Here is a 20,463-nt window from a genome sequence, read left to right as displayed (position 1 = left end):
AAGAAAGAAAGAAAGAAAGAAAGAAAGAAAGAAAGAGGGAGGGAGGGAGGGAGGGAGGGAGGGAGGGAGGAAGGAAGGAAGGAAGAAAGGAAAGAAAGAAAAAGAGAGAAAGAGAGACAGAGAGAGAAAGAAAAAGAAAGAAGGAACTAAGAAAAGAAAACATAATCCACATGAAATTATATACTTGTTTATAAACAACATAGGCCCTAGAGTGCCTCAAGGGTTAGGAGCCCCAGCCTAGGACCCCCGAGAGGGCTGGGGGAGTGGCTCTGGCCAGGGCTGACCTCCTCTTCTCCCCAGATGCAGGCAGCCTGTGGATCGCTCCGTCACACAGGAACCCAGGTGTGGTGATCGCCGTGTGTCTGCTTGTGTCTGTCTTACTGATGGGCTGTGTGCTCACTGCCGTGAGGCACTACAGTCGAGAAGTGCCATCTTTTCATAATCTGGATACGGTCTCCATGGTGAGATGGGCGCAGGCAGGGTTGGGGCCGCTGTGCTGGTAGTGCACACACCTCTGCAGCAGAGCCCTGCGGCGCCTGATGCTGACCTGCAAATATTCCCTTCCAGGGCAGTGTGAGCCAGAGGCTGCCGTTCGCTGACCGCCTACAGTCCTGATCTCAGAGGCCCAGAGTCCTGCTGGGTGACACTGGGAAGAAGAGTGGCTGAAAAGTCCTCCCTGCACTGACCTGGGGAAGCCTGTGGCAGGAGGATAGCTGCCCAGGGGTTTCAGGCTAGTTTGGCCCACACAGCTAGTACCCAACTCAAAAATTAAGTCAGTCTGGGGTGATGGAACATGCCTGTCATCCCTGTACTTGAGAGATAGAGACAGGAGAACCAGGTGTTCAAGTCCACCCTGAGCTATGTAGGGGGTTTGAGGTCAACCTGGGCTACATGAGAACTTGTCTTCAAAAACTGGGGGCTGGAGAGATGGCTGAGCGGTTAAGAGCACTGGCTGCTCTCCCAGAGGACTGGGGTTCATCCCAGCACCCACATGACAGCTCACAGCCATCTGTAATTCCAGTTCCAGGGGATCCAATGGCCTCTTTTGGCCTCTGCACTCACCATGCCCACAGGTAATACACAGACATACATGCAGGTAAAACACATTAAAAAATTAAAGCTAGGACTGGAGAGATGGCTCAGTGGTTAAGAGCCCTGTCTGTTCTTCCAGAGGTCCAGAGTTCAATTCCCAGCAACCACATGGTGGCTCACAACCATCTACAATGAGATCTGGTACACATATGCAGGCAAAGCATTGTATACATAATAAATACATCTCTTTAAAAAAATTAAATGTAAACTAAAGTCCTCATTATTCGCAGATGCTTCCCGAGTCATTCGTGTGACCAACAGCTCCACGTCTTCTGCCGAGTCACTGTTGGCCCTTTGTCTGCTCTCATGGGGTGGCAGCTGGAGGAGGGGAAATCATTTCAGATGGGGCTACAGGGTCAGAGAGCTTGTGTGACCAAGTGTCCCAGCGGGCAGGACAGAGGCCGCTCTCCAAGGGGCTATGTGATCTAACCCTAACGGAAGCAGCCTGGCAGAAGCGACAAACACATCACGGAAGTAGCCCGAACAGTGGCACAGTGCGAGCAAAGGCCTGTGGAGGGAGAGCGGTGAAGGGAGGAGATCCAGGCAGCGGCATGGGGATGGAGTTCCCCAGCGAGCTGCAAAACTTTCTTGGGGCAGGAGGTGCCAAGTGACCTGTGCAAAGGTCAGGGGCAGGAGACGCTAGCTGCCCTCTACATGCCCTGCTCCCCAACCCCTCCCTCAGTGCTCGGCTCATGGCCGGGGACCCCTAGCCAGCTTTCCTGAGATGCCTCTGGTGTCTCCAGCAGAGGGTGACACAGAAACTGCCCCTCAATGTGTGTGTGTTCCTGTGCTGTGACCTTTGTCAGCAGATTGAAGTAACCCCCCTCCAAGGCAGGTCACGCTTCCATGACCAATGGAGTAGGTGTGGGGTAGGCCTCCAGGCCAGTCTGTGGGGGTGGAGTGGTACGGTGAAACATTAACTTGTTCACAGCACAGAGCAGAGTGGCCTAGAGATCCCCTTGGCCCAGGCCGCAATCCTTCCAGCCTCAGCTCCTGGGTTCCCCACTTCTCTGCAGCTCTAACTTGTGGGTTTGACCAGAGATGGTCGCTGACTGCCTAGAGCAGCACAGCATAGTGGAACAGCTTCCCCAAAGCCTTGAGGTGCCTTGATTGGTGCCCCAAAATACTGAGGACGTCTCCGGCTCAGACTGTTTCAACCTCTGTGAGGCGTAAACACATTAACAATCAAACCTCCTGTCTGGCCCCTCCCCCTCCCCCCTTGCTTCATTTAGTCACACTCGGGCACTCACACCTCCTGCCCGTGGTCACCTGCGCTTGCCCCTCCTCCGATCCTGAGGGCGCGCCTGGCTTTAGTCTAGTCCGCTGCTCAGTTAAAGGGCTCTGCTGGGAACAGACAGGGCTGTGTGTCCTCGGCTCCTCAGGAAGTCACAGAACACTGGTGGCTGGCATCCTCAAAGCAGCTTGGAGTGAGTACCAGATGTGTCAGCGTGGCGGGGTCCTACATGTGGGGAACTGGGGGCTCAGAAAGCCAACAAATGCCAGAGTCCTCCTGGCAGCTGAGTGGATTTCCAGGTGACCGTGTACCAGAGGTCTGGTCCCTAGGGCTGGCCAGGGGAGGGAGAGGAGGTGGGTATGGGCCCTGCAGCCGTCTCTGCAGGCAGCTGTGGCTTCTCTGCCTTGCTGATGTGGCGCTGGGCGTGGGGTAGGGGCTGGGGTTGTCCTAGCAGCTGCCTGTCAGGCCCTCAGTCTCACTGCCCCCTTCTAATCTAGAAAGCCTGCACCATGAAGAAGAGTGGCACTGCCCTGTCCTTCCTGCTGAGCGAGGTGAGCAGTGACAGGTCGGTGGGGGGGCCAGGGCCTGAGGTCCCTGGTTAAAAGGGCTGGAACTGCCCCAAATGAGCTCACAGGGGAAACTCGGGTACAGCGAGGTTACCTGGGATTCTGAGGGGCCACTGAGTCAAGCCCAAGACCAGAATGCAAGACAGTTTTCGTTCCTTTTAAAAATAATTTTTATTATTGTCTGGGTATAGGGATTCAGCCTGAATGTATGTCTTCTGTGCACCACTTGTGTGCAGAGCCTGCTCAAGGCCAGGAGAGGGCATCAGAACACGGAAACGAGTTACAGATGGGGCTGTGCGGGAACAGAATCTTGGTCCTCTGGAAGAGCCGCCAGTGCTCTAACCACCGGGCTATCTCTCCAGTTTTAGGTTTATTTTGTGTGTCTGTGTGTGCATGCAATATTTTCTTTCAATGGGGCAGGGTCTCATGTAGCCAGGCTACACGTAACCAAACCTGACCTTTACTTCTGGATGCCTGCTTTTCCGCCTTCTGAGTGCGGCTGGGACCACAACCTGAAAGTCATGCCTGCTTTGTGTGGTGCTAGGGGGGAGCCCAGGCCTGCATGCTCCGCTCAGCCACTGAGCAGAAGCCGCCTGGAGTCTGAAAGCTATGGCGGTCCGGAGGCAGATGCATAAAGGGCCGGAGGAGGGGGTGGCAATGGGATGGGACCATGAGCCGGCAGGGTGGACTGCAGAGAAGGGAGAGAAGAGTGGAGCTGTGGGAGAGGTGGGGACGGGGCACGCCCAGGCTGCGGCCAGCCTCTGAGGAAGAGCTAGGAGGTGGTCAGGGGGCATAAGGCTTTCTGGGGACCTGGCCGCCCCAGCAAGGCTGACGGCTGGGCAGGTGCTGGCCAGTCTCTGGAGTTAGTTAACTCACCTATTAACTTTTGAGACAGCCTCTCATTGGCCTGGCTGGCCTTGAACTTGCTGTGTAGACCAGGCTGGCCTCAAGTTCACCAACACCCACCCGCTCTGCTTCCCTGAAAGATTAGAGAGACTCGTGCCACCATGCCCAGCTGTTTTTCAAGGATGACATTTAGTTAGTGTGTGGTGGCGAGGTGCCATGTGTGAGCTGTGGAGGTCAGAGGACAATTTACTGGGGTGGCTCTTTCCTTTCTGTGTGGGTCCCAGGGATGGAAGTCGGGTCCTCGGGCCCTTGTCGGGCCCCTTTACCCACTGAGCCATCGCCACAGACCTCTGCTACCTTTATTTAATTATACTTCACATATGTACTTTACGTGTGTGTTCACATGCACATCTTATTGGTGTCTGCAGTGCTCTCCAGAGCACTGCCACCCACGGCCTTGTGCAGGCTTTGCCTGGCTCATGTACCTCCTCGAAGATTTTTGGCGAATGAGTTCTCACTCATCTTAAGCAGTCCTCACACCGACAGCCATCTCTCAGCCTCCAAACCACATCCCAAAGGTCTGCGGGTCTCTCTTGAGCCCTGCAAAACAGACGGCAACAGACTGTAAGCTAACAGTTATGGTGCCGATCACGCCCCTCCAAGGAGCATCGAAGGGGGTGTTGCTCAGAAGACAGAGGCAGGAGGATCTCTGAGTTCCAGGCCAGCCTGCTCTACAGAGCAAGATCCGGAACAGCCAACAGGGCTACACAGAGAAACCCTGTCTCAAAAGACCCAAAATAAAAATAAACCAATAAATAAAATAATAGTTCTAAAATAAAATACTGAACCTGAGTCCTTCCCCCTGAGTCAGGCCCTCATCTCAGCTTCGCCCCAGACCTGCTCCTAAACTCCGGTCTTCAAGCCCCGCCCCAAGCTTTCCCCTGGCCCCGCCCCAGGCCCTCGGCTGAGAATGGGGAAGGCTGTCTGTCAAGGGTAGAAATAGGCCTTTACGAAGCTCAGGAAAGAGCTGAGGAGCCGCCCTCTGCACCTGCCGCACTACTCCCGGAAGGCGCCAATTTGTGCGGTCAGCACTGGACAGCTCCCCGATTCCGGTCCCGCCAACGGCCCATCCCAGGGCACTGTGTTCAAATCTCATAACCTAGTGACCACGAGTAAGGGACAGGTGGTAGTCCTAGCACCACAAAAGGAAAAGAAAAAGTGTGGTTGACAAGATGGCTCAGCAAGTGCTGATGACCAGAGTTCAATCCCTGGGGCCCACAGGCTAGAAGGACAGCTGTCCTCGGACCTCTGCCGGTGGGCTGTGTGGCATGTGTGTGCTCCTCCACGAACAAGTCCATTTAAAAATGCAACAAAACTCTAACATTGCGCAGCCGCCATCGTCTCTACCCTGAGGGCTCGTGGGAATCTATGAAGCTCAGGGTCCCCTGGCGGCATTCCTGCTTGCTCATGACTTCCTGCTGTCTCCCCAGCGAGTTCGGGAGCCGGCAGATTCTGGAGTGGCCCCTGCCAGCCCCCTAGGTGGGGGTGTGATCCGGAGACGTTTCTCGGGGACCCTGCTGCTGCCTCCACTGTCCAGCCGCCTTGGATCTTCTGGGGAGGCAGAGTCTGGTGCCCGCGTCGTTTTCACCATCGGATCTCGAGGGACAGAGAGAAGCCGGGGCTCAAGCAGGTGAGGACAGGGAGGAGGAGGGCCCGGGGGAAGATTGTGAGTGCTGCTTGAGCTCGTCTGCACTTGGAGGGTAGGTGGTAGGTAAACACCTACTGTGTGGCGGGAGAGGAGGCAGCCACGCCGAGGCTGCCCACCAGTCGGCAGCGTGAGGCAGGGGGGCCAGCGCTTAGCGCGTGGACCAGAATAGGTCAGAGTTGGTCTGGACGGGCCCAGGGATGCGGGAGAGGACTTCGCAGGCCTCAGCGGGTACAGTTGATGGGGTAACTTAACCACATTGGCTTTTAAAAAAATAATTTTTATATTATTATTATTATTGTGGCTTTTCAAGACAGGGTTTGTCTGTGTAGTCTTGGCTGTCCTGGACTCCCTTTGTACATCAGGCTGGCCTCAAACTCACGAAGGCCCACCTGCCTCTGTCTCCCCAGTGCCTGGATTGGGGTGCCACCACGCCCGGCTATCCTGGCGTTTTTAAAGCTCTAAACCGGGTGTGCACGGTTGCGCAGTCTGTGGTATTAGCACTTGGGAGAGAGGCAGAAAATGGCGAGTTTCAGTCGGCCTGGCCCACAGAGAAAAAAAATCTGGGCTGTCAAGATGGCTCTGTGGGTGAAGGAGCTTGCCACCAGGCCTGACAACCTGAGTGCAGTCCCAGGCCTCGGATGGTGCAAGGAAGAACCAGCTCCCATACTTTGTCCTCTGAGCACTCATGTGAACTACAGCATGCACATGTGCCCTGCCCCATGCACATATAAGTAGGGAAAATGTTAGCTTTGTATTTAAAAACTCAAAACTCTAAGCTGAGCTCGGTGGCTCACACCTTTGATCCCGGCACTTGGAAGGCAGGTCAGGCGGATCTCTGTGAGTTGGAGGCCAGCCTGGGCTACACTGTGTGTTCCAGGCTCTAGGGACACACAGAAAATATCTGTCTAAAAACAAACAAACAAACAAACAACACCAAACAAGCAAAAACCTAAAACTCTGTCTTAGTCAGGGTTTCTATTGCTGTGACAAAACTCCATAACCAAAAGCAAGTCATCAGGAAAGGGTTCATTCAGATTGTGCTCTGCATCCATCAGTGAAGGAAGCCAGGCAGGAGCTCCAGCAGGGCAGGAACCTGGGGCAGGAGCTGCTGCAGAGGCTGTGGAGGCGCTGCTTACGAGCTTGCTCCCCGTGGCTGCTCAGCCTGCTTTCTTAGAACCCAGCACCACTGGCCCGGGGGGTGGCACCACCCACCAGAGGCTGGCCCTCGCCCACTGATCACTAATTCAGAAAATGCACTCCACGCTTGCCTACAGCCTGATCCTAGGGAGTCTTTTACTGAACTGAAGCTTCCTTATTTCAAATAACTCCAGTTTGTGTGTCGAGCTGACGTAAGAACAGGCAGCACAGACCACTGCTGGGATGTGGTTTGGGTGATAAAGTGCTGTGTACCGTGTAGGAAGTCCCGAGTCCGGTCCCTAGCACCATATAAACCAGATGTGGTGACACTTTGGGGGTGGAAGGAGGAGGATCAAGAGTTCAAGGTCATCCTCACTTCAGGGCTTGTGGGTAAAACTGACAGTCAGGGCAAGATGGAAACAGACCCAGGAGGAAGCTCAGCAGAGTCTGGGGGGCGGTGTCGGCGTGTGAATGGGCGCTCAGCTAGCATGGTGGACACCAACGAGGGTGGAAGTGTCAAGGTGGCTTTGATGGCTCTGCAGGTCACATGCGATAGCTGTTGGATCTTTGCAGTGAGCCCCAGAGGCAGAGGGACTGTGCTTAATCCTCCACTTGCCAAGATAGATGAGTTTGGGGCAACGTCATTTAGCACCATCAGCTTGGGATGTGGCGGATAGCAGAACTGAGAGACAAAGTGGTGACTGAAGCCTTCAGGAGAGTTGGGAAGGTGGTGTGTGCCTTCGGTCCCAGCACTGGAGAAGCAGAGGCAGGAGGATGTCTGTGGGTTTGAGGCCAACCTCGTCTATATAGTGAGTGCCACGCTAGCCTGAGTTACAAAGGGAGACCCTCTGTTAGCCACTGTTCTGTTGCTGTGAAAGGGTGCCATGAACAGGGCAACTTGCAAAAGAAAGCATTTGCTGTGGGCCTTACAGTGCAGAGGGCGTGACAGTCCATCACGGCAGGTGCAGCGGCAGGCACGGCGCTGAGTGGATGTCTCCATCAGTCTGATCCTCGAGCAGACAGATGGAGAAAGACTGGGATCCGTCCCAGCGACACACCTCCAACAGAGCCACACCTCTTCATCCTTCCCAGGCAGATCTCTCTGCTGGGGACCAAGCATTCATGCCTATCAGCGTGGGGAGGGGGCGTTTTTATCCAAACCACCACAGACCCTGTCTCAAGACCTAACCAACTGAGGAGAGAGAGGAGAGAGAGAGCGGGAAAGCAGAGCTGTTCTCTGTCTTTCACCATGAGGGTCCCAGGGACCAAGCTCAGGGCTTCAGGCTTGGTGGCAAGGCCTGCACAGACTAAGCCATCACATCTTCAACTGGGAACAGGGACCGTGCTGGGGAAAGCTTCTAGAAGAGCTCCTGAGCCCTGCCGTGGCCAGTTCCCGCCCAGCACGGCACCCTCAGGGGACTCCACCAGGCCTGCAGCGGGAACTGCCATGCCCTCCCTCTGCACATGCAGCGCGATGTTACGCTTACGCTTCTGGCTGATTAAGGTGTCCTTGGAGCTCTCTGCCACTCTCCGGGGAATCCCCCGGGACTAGGAGGGGTGGCGAGTGGGAGCCTGAGTTTTCTAGGGTGCGAAAGGAGGAGACAAGCTGGAGGTTTGGACAGGGATCGTGGTTGCAAGGTGGAGCCCCGGGGTGCCTGGGGGCCGGTGATATCATACGTTGCGCCAGGGGCTGAGGGAAGGCTCTAAAGAGCCGGGTGTGTGCAGTGCCGCCGGCACAGAGCGCACAGCAAGGCGGGTCTTCACTCTGGCTCTCGGAGCCCATGGGATGGGGGTGCTCTTCCAGGCCTCCGCACAACAGGGACTCTAGTGAGAAGCGGCTGGCTCCCTGCTGTTCCTTGCCGTTAGGTAGCTCTTGGGACCCCTTGGCCTGCGGCTTTGCGCGCACATGTCTGGGAGGGGATAGTCCCAGGTTCGCCGTCCTCTGGGACCCCTCCTCTGCCGGGCTAGTACTGGACCTCCGAGCCTGCCTTCTCTGGCTGTGCGGCAAGCCTGCCCTGTGTCACCAGGGACCAGATCCTGATCTAGGCTTCTCCTCAGGTGCCCGGAACGTCGGTGCCTGTGGGCCCAGCTAAGCTACCTAACCCGCTTAGCTTCTGCACTGCGGAGAGGGGACCCCAGCCCCTCCCGGCGCCACCCGAGGTCTCTTTTCCCTTTTCTTGGCTTCGGGGGGCGACACATGGATACCCGGCTTGTCGGCCGCTCAGGGTCTCCCCGACCCTCAAAGCACCTGTGGAGGCAGCCACGGCGCCCCATCCGCATCCAGCGGCGCTTCCACTCGGACCCGGAGTGCAGGGAGCAGCCTGGGCTCCTGACGTCCCGGCGCTCCTGGCCCAGCTCCTTCCAAGGCTGGTAGGTGGCAGGGCAGGGCCTGGGGCGGGGCCTGGCGGGAGTGGTGAGACACAAATGAGGAGGGGTCACTGTTCACTAGGTGAGGGAAGCAGGCTAGCTACTTGAGGAAAGTGGGCGGAGCCTGAAGACCATGGGTGAGGCTTCTGTGGTGAGGGCGTAGTCTGGGGGGGGGGGGGAGGCAGGTGTCGCGTGAAGGAGCGACCTGTTGGATGTGGGAGAGAAGGCTCAGTGGTTAAGAGCACTGTCTGCTGTTCCAGAGGTTCTGAATTCAATGAGATCTGGTGCCCTCTTCTGGCTTGCAGGTGTACATGCAGATAGAGCACTCATATACATAAAAAAATTTAAAAAAACATAAATAAAAGAGGTAGGGTGGGCAGGGCCAGTGACTCACGCCTATAATCCCAGTACTTGGCGGAGATCGGAGGAGCGCTGTGAGTTATGAGTTCAAGGCCAGCTGGGTCTACAAAAGCGAGGCCAGCCTGGACGAGACAGAGCGGGGCGTAGGTGGGCGTGGTCTGCAGAGGCCGGTGGGAACATGGAGAGGGGTAACATGGGTTGGTTAGGATCTGAGATGAGCAGCGTACACTGGGCGGTGGAGTGTCCTGGCTCCACAGCGGGGGCTGGGACGGCAGCCTGGAAGCGATGATCTGTGAGGACTGGGTTTTCTGGGGGAGGGGTCTTGGTGAAGAGGCCTTGGTAGTAGGTGGCGAATGGATGTGGGTGGCCTGTGGGTAAGGCACCTGCAGGCCACAGTCTGAACAGCGCCCCCTCAGGCTACAGCCTGGTGCCAGTTTGTAGTCATCTGTGTCTCAGTTAGTCCTCACCCCATTTGCAAATCTCTCCTAGCATCTAAGTGGCCTAAGGAAGGACAGGGCCCTCAGCATGATGCTGGAAAGCAGTGTGCAGATGGCCTGCCACTTGCCCCAGCCTTGCCGACCAAAGCCCAGGTCAGTTGTTGCACTTAAGGAGGTCAGGCACAGTGGCTCAAGTGTTTAATCCCAGCACTCTGGAGACAGCGGCAAAGTGGGGGATCTCTGTGAGCGGTGGCCAATCTAGACTACAAAGTTGTAGGGCAGCCTCGTCTACAGAGAGAGGAGATGGCTCAGCAGTGTGCTCTCTAGAGGACGTGAGCTCCTGGCAACCTGCTACCCACCCCACAAATCTAACTTAAAAAGTATTAACAATAAATTATGCAGGGCAGTGGTGGTGCACGCCTTTGATCCAGCACTCAGGAGGCACAGGCAGGAGGATCTCTGAGTTTGAAGCCAGCCTGGTCTACAAAGTGAGTTTCAGGACAGGCAGGGCTACACAGAGAAACCCTGTCTCAAGGAGAAAAAAAGAAAGAAAATTATAAAAAAGGAGGACATGGGGCTGGAGAGATGGCTCAGTGGTTAAGAGTGCTGACTGCTCTTTCAGAGGGCCTGAGTTCAATTCCCAGCAGCTCACAATTGTTTGTAATTCCAGTACCCGGCACTCTCACGCAGACAAACCTGCAGGTGAAACATCAATGCACAGAAAATAAAAATAAATTCTAGAGAAAAAAGGAGGACATGAGGCTGGGGCTGGTTGGTTGGTAGGTCGTTCACCAACCATGCTCACAGCCCTGAGTGCCACCCATGAGTCATGCCAGCACTGTGGAGCCAGAGGCAGGAGCCGTAGGTGCTCAAGGCCACCAGGAGCTGCTGGTTGGAGGCCAGCCTATGCAGGTGAAGCCATCTGAGAACAGGCGGGGCTCATGGCCTCTGACTGTGGAGCACGTGGGAGTGGGTAAGGGCAGGGTCCTGGGTGAGCCTGTCCTGGGAGGAGCCACAGGGACCTTAGGTGGGTCTTAGGCAGCACGCTCCCAAGCTGAAGAGCAGCCTAGGGGACGCTGAGCACATCAGTCCCCTCTCTCAGGCCTGAGGTACCCCATGGACCACCCATGGCCTCTGGCACCCTTGAGAGCCTCCACCCAGAGCACTGGCTCTGCCTTCCCAGGTGACCCAGGCCCCACCCAGTGTGACTCATGATTTTCCATTTTCAAGAAAGAATAAACACATTTCCTTTGGGCCGCTCTGGTGGTGGGAGGGGCGGGCCACGTGGTTCAGAAGCTTTGAGTGGCCATGGGGGTGGGGAGGCTGGCCCCAGGAAGTCAAGCTCCAGCCTGGGGGACTGATGGTCTCCCTAGCTTGAGCCTTCTCACAGCAGGCTGTGGGTGGCATGGTGTAGGAAGATCAGGAGATCTTGTTCAGAAAGCATTTATGAAGCACTTACTGTTTGCCAGTGTGGGTTGAGAGCCTACAAGTGGAGTTGGCTCTGGGAAGTTCATGACTGAGTCCCAGGGTGAGGGTCAGGCTAGCAGGCTAGCTGGGTCCCGAGCACAATGTGAACCCAGCTGGGCTACAGGCAGGTGTGCTCGGCGGGGGCAGGCAGGTGGGCCGGGAGGATCTCTGTAAGAGAGCACTCAGGGTTAGGATCAAACGAGGCGGGCCTGGCCCTGCTCTAGTCCGACCTGTGGGCCTCGGGAGGCTGGAACAGCCGGTGAGGCTCCGAGCCCCTGGCAGAGGCAGGCTGCATAGGCGTGGTTCAGGCTGAGGGCAGTGGGGAGCCTCAGAGAATCTGAGGGGCAGCTCTGCCCCTGCTCCTGCTAACCTCTGCAGCCTCCACCGTTTCTGCTCCAGTCTTCCCTGGGGACATGGGGGAGTCATTTCTCTTCCCAGGACCTCATCAAAATGGACAGAACAGAGTTCAGTTTTCCTGTCTCCTGATAAGAGGAGAAAGAATCCAAACAGAAAGAACTAAAGGCACTGGGTTGTCAAGAGCACCAGAGACTTCTGGGCACTCCCCGAAGTCACACAGCAATGTAGAGGCAGGTCAGGGTAGGGCCGCCTGCAGCCCCCACTTCATTCCGTCCTTTACTAGCAGGACTGTAGCTCAAGAGGGCCAGACCTTGAATGTTCAGTCAGCTCTGTGGCCATTTCTCCATATTACAAGCTACAATAAAAAATGACTGTGGGGGCTATTAATGAAATACACATTTGACTATGTAAATGAAGCAGTCGTAGTACAGCCGCTGTGACAGTGTCAGTGATAGGCTGGCTGTTGGGACTGCAGAGGGATGGGGAATTAGTTAATGACGTGCGAGAGGCCCCGATATTGGAGTTCACTGGCCTGGGATCAGTTCAGCCAGCCATTCATAGCTGTTTGTCGGGGAGACACAGCCTCACCGCTGACCTCAGGCAAGGCCCGACCTCTCTGCTCCTGACAGCATTTGGCACTACACCAACAGCATGCTGTCTCTGCTTTTCTGTTTGCCATGGTTTTGAGGGTGGAGCTGAACCCCCCTGGGACCCAGTTTGTCTTTGGGGACCTTGGGTCATAGCGATCTTCCCTCTGGCCTTGAGGAATGTCAGGACTCCTTGGACCCTTGGCTGGGGGCCCCTCTCCTAGGGCAGGTCCTGGCAGCCTCTACTCCCCGGGGAATAGCTATACTTAGGCTAGAAGGGGGGCCAAGACTAGAAGGGGGGCCTAGCAGCCACAGATGGTATTTTCATCTGGGGCTCAGTGAGGTTTTTCCCACCAGGTGTCAAGCTGGCAACTAGTGCATTGTAGGGCCTTCACAGCTGAGTCTCCCACACACAAGGAGGGGACTGTGACCCTCCAAACCTCTGTGTTCTTATGTGAGCAATGGACACAACTCCGTGCTAGCCGAACTCTATCTCCGCTCCGGAGCCGAGCACCTTGTGTCCCCAGGGAGGCTGGAAATCAGGGGTCACTTTCCCAGGGCCACGCAGGGCAGGACTGCGCTGCCGGGTGTGTCCCCTGATGCCCCTTCTTGCCTGTACATCTCAGCTCCAGGCACTGGGCCCTTTGCTGTGGCCTGCTTGAGCCTCAGTGTTTGTCAGTTCTGTTGAATACGGGACGGGCACCCCAGCATTCCAGTGGAGCACCTGGCATAGATTCTGTGACTCCTGGAGGCCTCACAGGCCCCTTTCCCGGACATCTGGAGCAGCCTGGGAGGGCAGGCAGAAGGCTCTCAGGCGGATGTTTGTTGGGGAAGACACAGCCTCACTGTTGAGATGGTCCAGACATGGGGCCTGGGGAACGTCAGAGCGATCGGGTCACACGGGGACCTGGGGCTGTCGATGCGCTGCTACCGTGACTGGCACGGTGCCTCAGTTTCCCGCAGGTGACAGAGTTTGTCATTCTGGGTCCAACCCTGAGAAGTCCTCACCCAGGAATGGACCTGAATCCCTGTGGGCGCTGCGGCCGTTTCTGGGGGAATCTCACTCCCTGTGAGGGGACATCCTTCTCCCCTCTCCCACACGACTCTTTCTGAGACAGGGTACGTCTCTCTCCGAAGTCCGGGGTGCCCTTGAATTATGGGCAATCCTCCTGCCTCTGCCTCCCCAGCAGTGGAATGGCAGGTGTGCCGACCACACCAGGGCTCCTCTTACTCTGAGGCAAATTACCGCTCAGACACCCACACCAGCCCCTGAGCCAGGGCACGGCGGAGTACACCTATCTTTCCAGCACTCAGTAGGCTGAGGCAGGAGGATTGCCACGAGTTCACAGTCAGCCTGGGCTACAGAGCGAGCCCAAAGCCAACTTGAGCTACCTGAGACCCTGTCTTTAAACAACAACAACATCAAAAAGGCAAATAAGTGTATAAGTAAAAATAGAGTTAGATCGCGGGTATGCTGTGCCTCGGTTTCCCCCAGGCGCCTGGGTGGGAGCCGCACAGCTCTGGGCGGGGCCTGGCCCTCCGCTCTGTCCTCGGCTCCGCCCCGAGCATCTAAAAGGTCCCAGCTTCTTCCGTCTGGCCTCAGCCTGACCATGCAGAGCCCCGCGGCGTCTGGCTCCCCCCGAGGGTCCCCGCGGGGCTCCCCCGCGCTCTTCAGGAAGCTGTTGGTGAACCAGGGCATCCGCCTGCAGCGCCGCTTCACGGTGGCCCACCCGCTGTGGTGAGGAGCGGGGCCGGCGCAGGGAGCTGGGGGGAGCAGCGGCAGCCGCGCTGGGCTCGGGCGCGCGCCTGCAGCCCGCCGCCCCTCGCAGACTGTCCGTCCGTCTGTCTCTGCGTCTGTCCCCTCCGCTCACCGCTCCGCGCACGCCGAGGGACCAGCCTGCTGTCCGCCCGTCCCCGTGCGGCCGTGCAGCCTGCACATCTCGCCCCGACCCTACCGGCCGAGGGCGCGCGGAGGCAGGGCGCTCCTCGGCGGCCACGCGGGACGCTCAGCCGGGGGCTTGGGAGGCAGGGGTGGAGTTTCCAGGTTCCGTCCCGGGTTCGAATCCCGGCCTGTGCTAAGGACGTGCACCTGACGGGCTGTGCGTTTACAAAGTCAAGGCAGAGCGTGGGCGCACTGTGACCACCCGCGCGTTCACTTTGTGGGGACCGCGTGGGGGCTGGGTGTAGCCCCGAGGCTGGCGGTCCCACGGCCACTGAGCGTCAGGTGGGAGGCGCGGCGATCCTTGGGAGGGGCGGTCCTGTTCTGGACAGCCTCATCAGGACCGCAGCTGCCAGCTCACAGCGGCCCCAGGGTGTGAAGGGAGCGCGCCGCCCAAAGGCGAGCCTGAGGAAGGAGGGTAGGCCCTCAGCCGTTTGGACCAGAACGCTGGTCCGAGGTCTAGCTTGGGCTCGGTGCCTCAGTTTACCGTCTGGCCCACGCGTCGTTCCCACAGCCAGGACACAAACCTCGCCCGGTGCTGTTCGCGTCATGGAACGGCAGCCGGGCTCCGCCAGCCGCGGCTAAGTTTAGAGCAGAAAGAAAGCAGCGTTCGCGACCCCAAGGAACCGTCAGCCAGCTTTTAACCCTCCGCACCCGAGGGCGGGATTCAAACCCAGCACCGGGCAGTTGCTCCTACCTCAGTTTTTCCAGTTGTTCCCAGGTGGGAGAAGGAAGGGGGTCGCCACCCGAAGGTCTTGGGATGGCGAGTTTGTGGGGAGCACCAGGACCCCAGGGCGGTGCTGGGCCTGGGGACAGAAAGGCAAACAAACCCCGCCCCACGTGACGTCACAAAATAGTGTGTCCCTGAGGGAATCTGGCGGAAGGGACCGAGCGCAGCCGAGCTCGCCCGAGTGAGGGGGACTGAGAACGCACGAACCCACCCGAACTCATCCAAGCCTCGTCGGAAACAACCAAATCAAACCGAGCGCACCTCGCCCCACAGGCCAGAACCAGGGTAGGGCACAACGGACGACCGCGTGACCGCACCTCGGGCCCGCGAGGGCCTCCGAGCCGAGAGCGTCCCGCCTTGCCCAAGGTCGCCACCTCCCTCCCGCGCCCGCCGCCTGCCCTCACGCCTTCTCTTTTTAGAAACTTCTTTATTTCGTTGTGCGAATGTGCGCGCGCACGTGCCGGGAGCCGGACCCTCTCCGCAGGGCCCCAAGACGCGCCCAGGGGCGTGGGCGTGGGCGGGCCCGGCGGGCGGGCGGGGCTGGCTGGGCCGAGGCCGTCCTGGGGTCGGCTGGGACTATGGTGGCCTCGGCCAGCTGCCCACGATTCCGCGGGACACGCGGGAGGGGGCGGCTCCACGGACACCCGACAGACAGACACACAGACTCTGCTCTGAGGTAGCCTCTCTGTTCCTGCCTTCAGCTTTGACCTGGAAAATGGCCTCCGGGGCGGCAGGGGGCCCCTGGACCCTCAGCCTGGGCCAGGTGTCGGCCGCGCCCTCCAGGCCCCTGCCCAGCCCGGCCAGCGGCGCGAGTCCTTCCTGTACCGCTCGGACAGCGACCACGAGTCTCCCAAGGCTGTGTCCCGGACTTCCTCGGCGGCCAGCGACCTGTGAGGCCCTTCCTCCTTTAGTGCGGTTTTGGAGTTGAAGCAGGAGTTTCCCAAAGCATTACTTTGTTAATGCGCAGTATGTAGCAGACACAAGTGGGCGGTGCTTGCTTGGCCTTAGGCCAGGTTGGGGACAGAGGGGCACATCAACCTGGGAGCACTAAGGCCAATTAGTAGCAACTGAACAAATACTTTTATTCGAGCTCCCTAGTTTCTGCGATGAAAAGGGAAACATTTCTGTCCAGGCTGTGCTAAGACCCCTACTGTCCTTAGGACTCAGTTACCCGTTTTAGATATGGATAACGTGTGTGTGTGGGGGGGGGGGGGGGGGGGGGGGGGGGCGGGGTGCGCAGGGGGGGCCCGGACCGGGGGGGGCGGGGGGGGCGTGGGGGGGGGGGGGGGCTTGCCTAAGCCGGCAGATGTCCTTAGTGACGCCCTGTCCTGCAGACATGGAGAAGACATGATTGTCACGCCCTTCGCCCAGGTGGGTGTACCCCGCCTCCCTTGGGCCGAGCACGCAGGGGGTCCTGGCCTCCTCCTACAGCTGAACACCGCCCTTGCCACAGGTCCTGGCCAGTCTCAGGACGGTCCGCAGCAACGTGGCCGCCCTTACGCTTGGCCCGGGCAGTGCAGCCAGGTACAGAGGGGGCGGGGCTGACAGCATGGGGTGCGCGGGTGGGAGGGGAGGACCCGCCGGGTGGGCGCCCTCATGGCCCTGTCCGCAGGCAGGCGCTCCTAGGGACCCCTCCAGGCAGCAGCCAGCCCGGCGCCCCCGCAGGTACGCACCCCCCACTCGGAGGGCATGTGCGGGAGCCCTCCCACCCTGCCCGTGGGCTGGAAACGGGCGGTCCCTGCAAGCCCGCCTTTGCATTCCCTGTTCCCCTCCTCCCGCCCACCTTACTGACTGGGGAGGGCCGCGGGCCTGTCTGGGGTCGCGCCCAGTGGCCCCGGGCTGGGGTGGAGGTGCCCCTGGGAGGTCGCCCCCTGACCCGCCGGGCCCCCAGAGGACGCCGGGCTGCGGCTGGCGCGGGAGACGCTGCAGGAGCTGGACTGGTGCCTGGAGCAGCTGGAGACGCTGCAGACGCGGCGCTCGGTGGGCGAGATGGCCTCCAGCAAGGTGCGCCCCGCGCCCGCGCCCTGCCCTCCGCGGCCTCCGCCGGCCCCCGCTCACCTCCTCCCGGCCCACAGTTCAGGCGCATGCTCAGTCGCGAGTTGACGCACCTGTCGGAAAGCGGCCGCTCAGGAAACCAGGTGTCCGAGTACATCGCGCGGACCTTCCTCGGTGAGCACCCGGAGCCGCCCGCGGTCCCCCCGTGGGGACACCGAGGTCTCGCCCTGCACAGGCTAGAGTAGAGGGGTGACGGGGACCTTCGGAGGAGAGGGCATGACATGTAAGGTTTTGAAGCAGCAGTAGGAGTTTGCCCGTCACACGGCAAAGCCTGCGGATGAGCGGAGGGCGGGAGGGGACCCCGTGACAAACCGTGTAGGTAGAGCCTGAGTGACCGGCCCCTGCAGCCCAGCAGGCCGAGGTGGAGCCTCCGGGGCCGCCCAGGGAGGACGCCCTGCCCATGTCCCAGATCTCCGGGCTGCGCGGGCTCGGCCCCGCCGGCGTCCCCGCAGCCGCCGTGCCTCGCTTCGGGGTCCAGACAGACCAGGAGGGGCAGCTGGCCAAGGTGGGTCAGGGCCCAACCTGTGCTCGGGCCGGGGGCTCGGGCGCCGCGTGCTGCAGCGCCCGCGCTGCTGTCGCCGTAGGAGCTTGAAGACACCAACAAGTGGGGACTCGACGTGTTCAAAGTGGCCGAGCTGAGCGGGAACCGGCCTCTCACAGCCGTCATATTCAGCGTCCTCCAGGTGCCCCCCGCCTTTGTTTGGGGTGTCCTGTCCCAGCGGGTCCCTGAGCCGTCCGGGGGCGGTCACAGGGCGGCAGCACCAGGAGGACGGGGTGCTGGAGGGTGGCCGGGAGCGCGGGAGCCGGCTGAGGCCAGCCGGAGCCCCGGGGCCAGGCCTGACCGCGCCTGGGACGCGCCAGGAGCGGCACCTGCTCGAGACGTTCCGGATCCCCGGGGACACGCTGCTGAGGTTCCTGCTCACGCTGGAGGGGCACTACCACGCCGACGTGGCCTACCACAACAGCCTGCACGCGGCCGACGTGGTGCAGTCCGCGCACGTGCTGCTGGCCACGCCCGCTCTGCAGGTGCCGTGCCCAGCCGGTGGGGGCGGCCGGGGCGCCCCGCCCTGACACCCCAGCCTCGCGCAGGCGGTGTTCACGGAGCTGGAGGGGGCTGCGCCCAGCTGGGGGGGAGCCAGGGCGCCCCCATCCTGACCCCCGGCCTGGCGCAGGCGGTGTTCACGGACCTGGAGGTGCTGGCGGCTCTGTTTGCGTGCGCCATCCACGATGTGGACCACCCCGGGGTCTCCAACCAGTTCCTCATCAACACCCGTGAGTGCGGTGGCCACAGGCCTCCCCGGCGCGCCCGGGCGGCTCTCTGTAGAGGGGCTTTAGAGTTTGGGGCACCCCGCAGGCATAGGAGTGGCCAGGGGCGCCCTCCCGGCGGCCTCTGGGTGCCGTGGGGTCTCGAGGCCCCGCTGTCCCCGCAGACTCGGAGCTGGCGCTGATGTACAATGACATGTCGGTGCTGGAGAACCATCACCTGGCCGTGGGCTTCAAGCTCCTGCAGGCGGAGAACTGCGACATCTTCCGGAACCTCAGCGCCAAGCAGAGACTGAGTCTGCGCAGGATGGTCATCGACATGGTGACGTCACTAGAGGGCCTGCCAGGCCCTTCCTCTCTAAGCGGGGGGGATACTGAGGCACGGAGGGTCCCAGGGGTGCAGCCTGCGACTTCCTGTCCCGCAGGTGCTGGCCACAGACATGTCCAAGCACATGAGCCTCCTGGCCGACCTCAAGACCATGGTGGAGACCAAGAAGGTGACGAGCCTTGGCGTCCTGCTCCTGGACAACTACTCGGACCGCATCCAGGTGCGCGGTGGCCCCAGCCTCGGTGTCCCACTGCGGCTTCCTGGGGCGCAGTCTCGCTCTGTAGCCTGGGCTGCCGGGGAAGCGGCCATCCCCCTGCCTCAGAGGCTCCCACCACACCCCTCCGGACCAGGAGGACAGCCTGTGAACCCGCGCCCGCAGGTCCTCCAGAGCCTGGTGCACTGCGCGGACCTCAGCAACCCCGCCAAGCCCCTGCCGCTCTACCGCCGGTGGACCGAGCGCATCATGGCGGAGCTCTTCCGCCAGGGCGACCGCGAGCGCGCCGCGGGCCTGGACGTCAGCCCCATGTGTGACAAGCACACGGCTTCGGTGGAGAAGTCCCAGGTGCGGGTGCGGCGGGCTGGGCCGGGGCCTGGGCCCACTGCGGCGCGGGGTCTTAACTGTCCTTTTTTTCGTTTTTTGGGTTTTTCTGTTTTGTTTTGGTTGTGAGACAGGGTTTCAAAAACAGAGTTCAGGCTGCCCTGGAACTGACTCTGTAGACCAGGCTGGCCTCACCCTCACAGAGATCGGCCTCTCTCTGCTGCCCAAGTGCTGGGATTGAAGGTGTGTGCCGCCACAGTAGGACTAGGCAGATTTTTTATTTCTTGTTTTGAAGAAGGTCTCGTTTTGTCACCTGGCTGGCCTAGAACTCCCTTCCCCCAGATCAGCCTGTCTCCGTCTCCTGATTGTTAGGTCAGGAGTAGTTTTTTCCGTGAGGGTTTGAATAGGAATTGAGAAAGGAGCATCCGGGCAGCGGCCACCTCACGGCCAGCTGTGACGCCGGGCTGATCCCAGGCCTCACTGAGACTCGTTTGCCCCCGCTGCACCCTCAGGTGGGATTCATCGACTACATTGCCCACCCGCTGTGGGAGACGTGGGCTGACCTGGTGCACCCCGATGCCCAGGAGCTGCTGGACACCTTGGAAGACAACAGGGAGTGGTATCAGAGGAGGGTTCCCCGCAGCCCGGCGCACACCGTGGGCCCAGACAGCTTCCAATTTGAGCTGACCCTGGAGGAGGAGGAGGAGCAGGAGGAGCAGGAGGAGAAGGAGCACTTAGCACCCAACAGGGAGTCCTCAGAGTCAACCAGCACTTAACCCCTGTCCTCCAAGGCTAGCCCAGAGCCCAGGGTGAGCCCTGTCCTGGCATGGACTGTTAGGTCAGAGCCAGGCCCTCTGGGCACCTGTGAGCGTTGGGGACTTCTCTTTCCACCAAAGTGGACAGCTGAGATAAGGCTTGAGGTCCACTCTGACCACAGGCTTGGTTGGAATGGCGCGGTGGGGGGAGGGGCGAGGTGGCTGGATTGGCACCTCCTGCTGCCTGCCTGTCCTCCTGAGGATGGACTCACCTTCAGCCTGCGAGCAGCTATGGCACCGGGCTCTTTCTGTGTTTGTTTGGTTGGTTTCTTTTTGGTGCTGAAGATGAAAGCCCGGATTCCCACAGCACCTACCACACTCTTATCCTGCCTGTCCTGAGGCCCAGAGGGAGCCCCTTTTGTGGAGTGCAGACGGATCACCTGCTGAAGTTTGGTGTCTCGTGACCTCAGATTCTTCTGCAGAGACGCCAGTGACCTCCTAGAAGACCCCTGTAGGCCTCAGTATCCCCACGGGCTGCCCACATGCTTTACCAAACATTGCTGGTGGGGGACCAATGTGGTTACCCAGAGATAGTGCCAGATGGCTGTGCAGTAAAACCCTGACAAGATACGGCTCAAACCAGTGTGCTAGTCGGCTGAGGTGCACTCCCCAGGGGTCCCCAAACCAGTGTGCTAGT

The 20,463-nt window shown here is 59.7% G+C and overlaps 2 protein-coding genes across 3 annotated transcripts in view; both read left to right on the top strand.

The window, feature by feature from the left end:
• Positions 1-1,294, top strand: part of Cist1 (colon, intestine and stomach enriched 1) — an 11,998-nt gene extending 10,704 nt beyond the window's left edge. The window contains exons 4-5 of the mRNA XM_055618668.1: positions 301-461; positions 568-1,294. Coding sequence (XP_055474643.1) covers positions 301-461; positions 568-615 — 209 coding nt within the window. The 3' untranslated portion in view covers positions 616-1,294. The remainder of the gene's footprint in view (positions 1-300; positions 462-567) is intronic.
• A 734-nt stretch (positions 1,295-2,028) lies between these two features.
• The window catches only part of Pde4c (phosphodiesterase 4C), a 19,618-nt gene continuing 1,183 nt past the window's right edge, over positions 2,029-20,463 (top strand). The window contains exons 1-17 of one of the 2 annotated variants that reach the window (XM_055618730.1): positions 2,029-2,519; positions 2,824-2,877; positions 5,229-5,428; positions 15,529-15,717; positions 16,162-16,198; positions 16,281-16,351; positions 16,440-16,492; positions 16,719-16,831; positions 16,903-16,996; positions 17,230-17,387; positions 17,467-17,565; positions 17,744-17,908; positions 18,055-18,154; positions 18,313-18,467; positions 18,571-18,693; positions 18,853-19,035; positions 19,524-20,463. The exon at positions 19,524-20,463 is cut by the window's right edge and continues 1,183 nt beyond it. In XM_055618730.1, coding sequence (XP_055474705.1) covers positions 2,836-2,877; positions 5,229-5,428; positions 15,529-15,717; positions 16,162-16,198; positions 16,281-16,351; positions 16,440-16,492; positions 16,719-16,831; positions 16,903-16,996; positions 17,230-17,387; positions 17,467-17,565; positions 17,744-17,908; positions 18,055-18,154; positions 18,313-18,467; positions 18,571-18,693; positions 18,853-19,035; positions 19,524-19,787 — 2,046 coding nt within the window. In that variant the 5' untranslated portion in view covers positions 2,029-2,519; positions 2,824-2,835 and the 3' untranslated portion in view covers positions 19,788-20,463. Of the gene's footprint in view, positions 2,520-2,823; positions 2,878-5,228; positions 5,429-15,528; positions 15,718-16,161; positions 16,199-16,280; positions 16,352-16,439; positions 16,493-16,718; positions 16,832-16,902; positions 16,997-17,229; positions 17,388-17,466; positions 17,566-17,743; positions 17,909-18,054; positions 18,155-18,312; positions 18,468-18,570; positions 18,694-18,852; positions 19,036-19,523 lie in introns of those variants that run through there. The other variant, XM_055618731.1, reaches the window with a different exon arrangement.

Source organism: Psammomys obesus, unplaced genomic scaffold, assembly GCF_907164565.1.
Source record: "Psammomys obesus unplaced genomic scaffold, mPsaObe1.curated_primary_1811, whole genome shotgun sequence".
Classification (NCBI taxonomy): domain Eukaryota; kingdom Metazoa; phylum Chordata; class Mammalia; order Rodentia; family Muridae; genus Psammomys; species Psammomys obesus.
The sequence above is the reverse complement of the archived record's forward strand: the minus strand, read 5'-3'. Positions and strand labels throughout refer to the sequence as shown.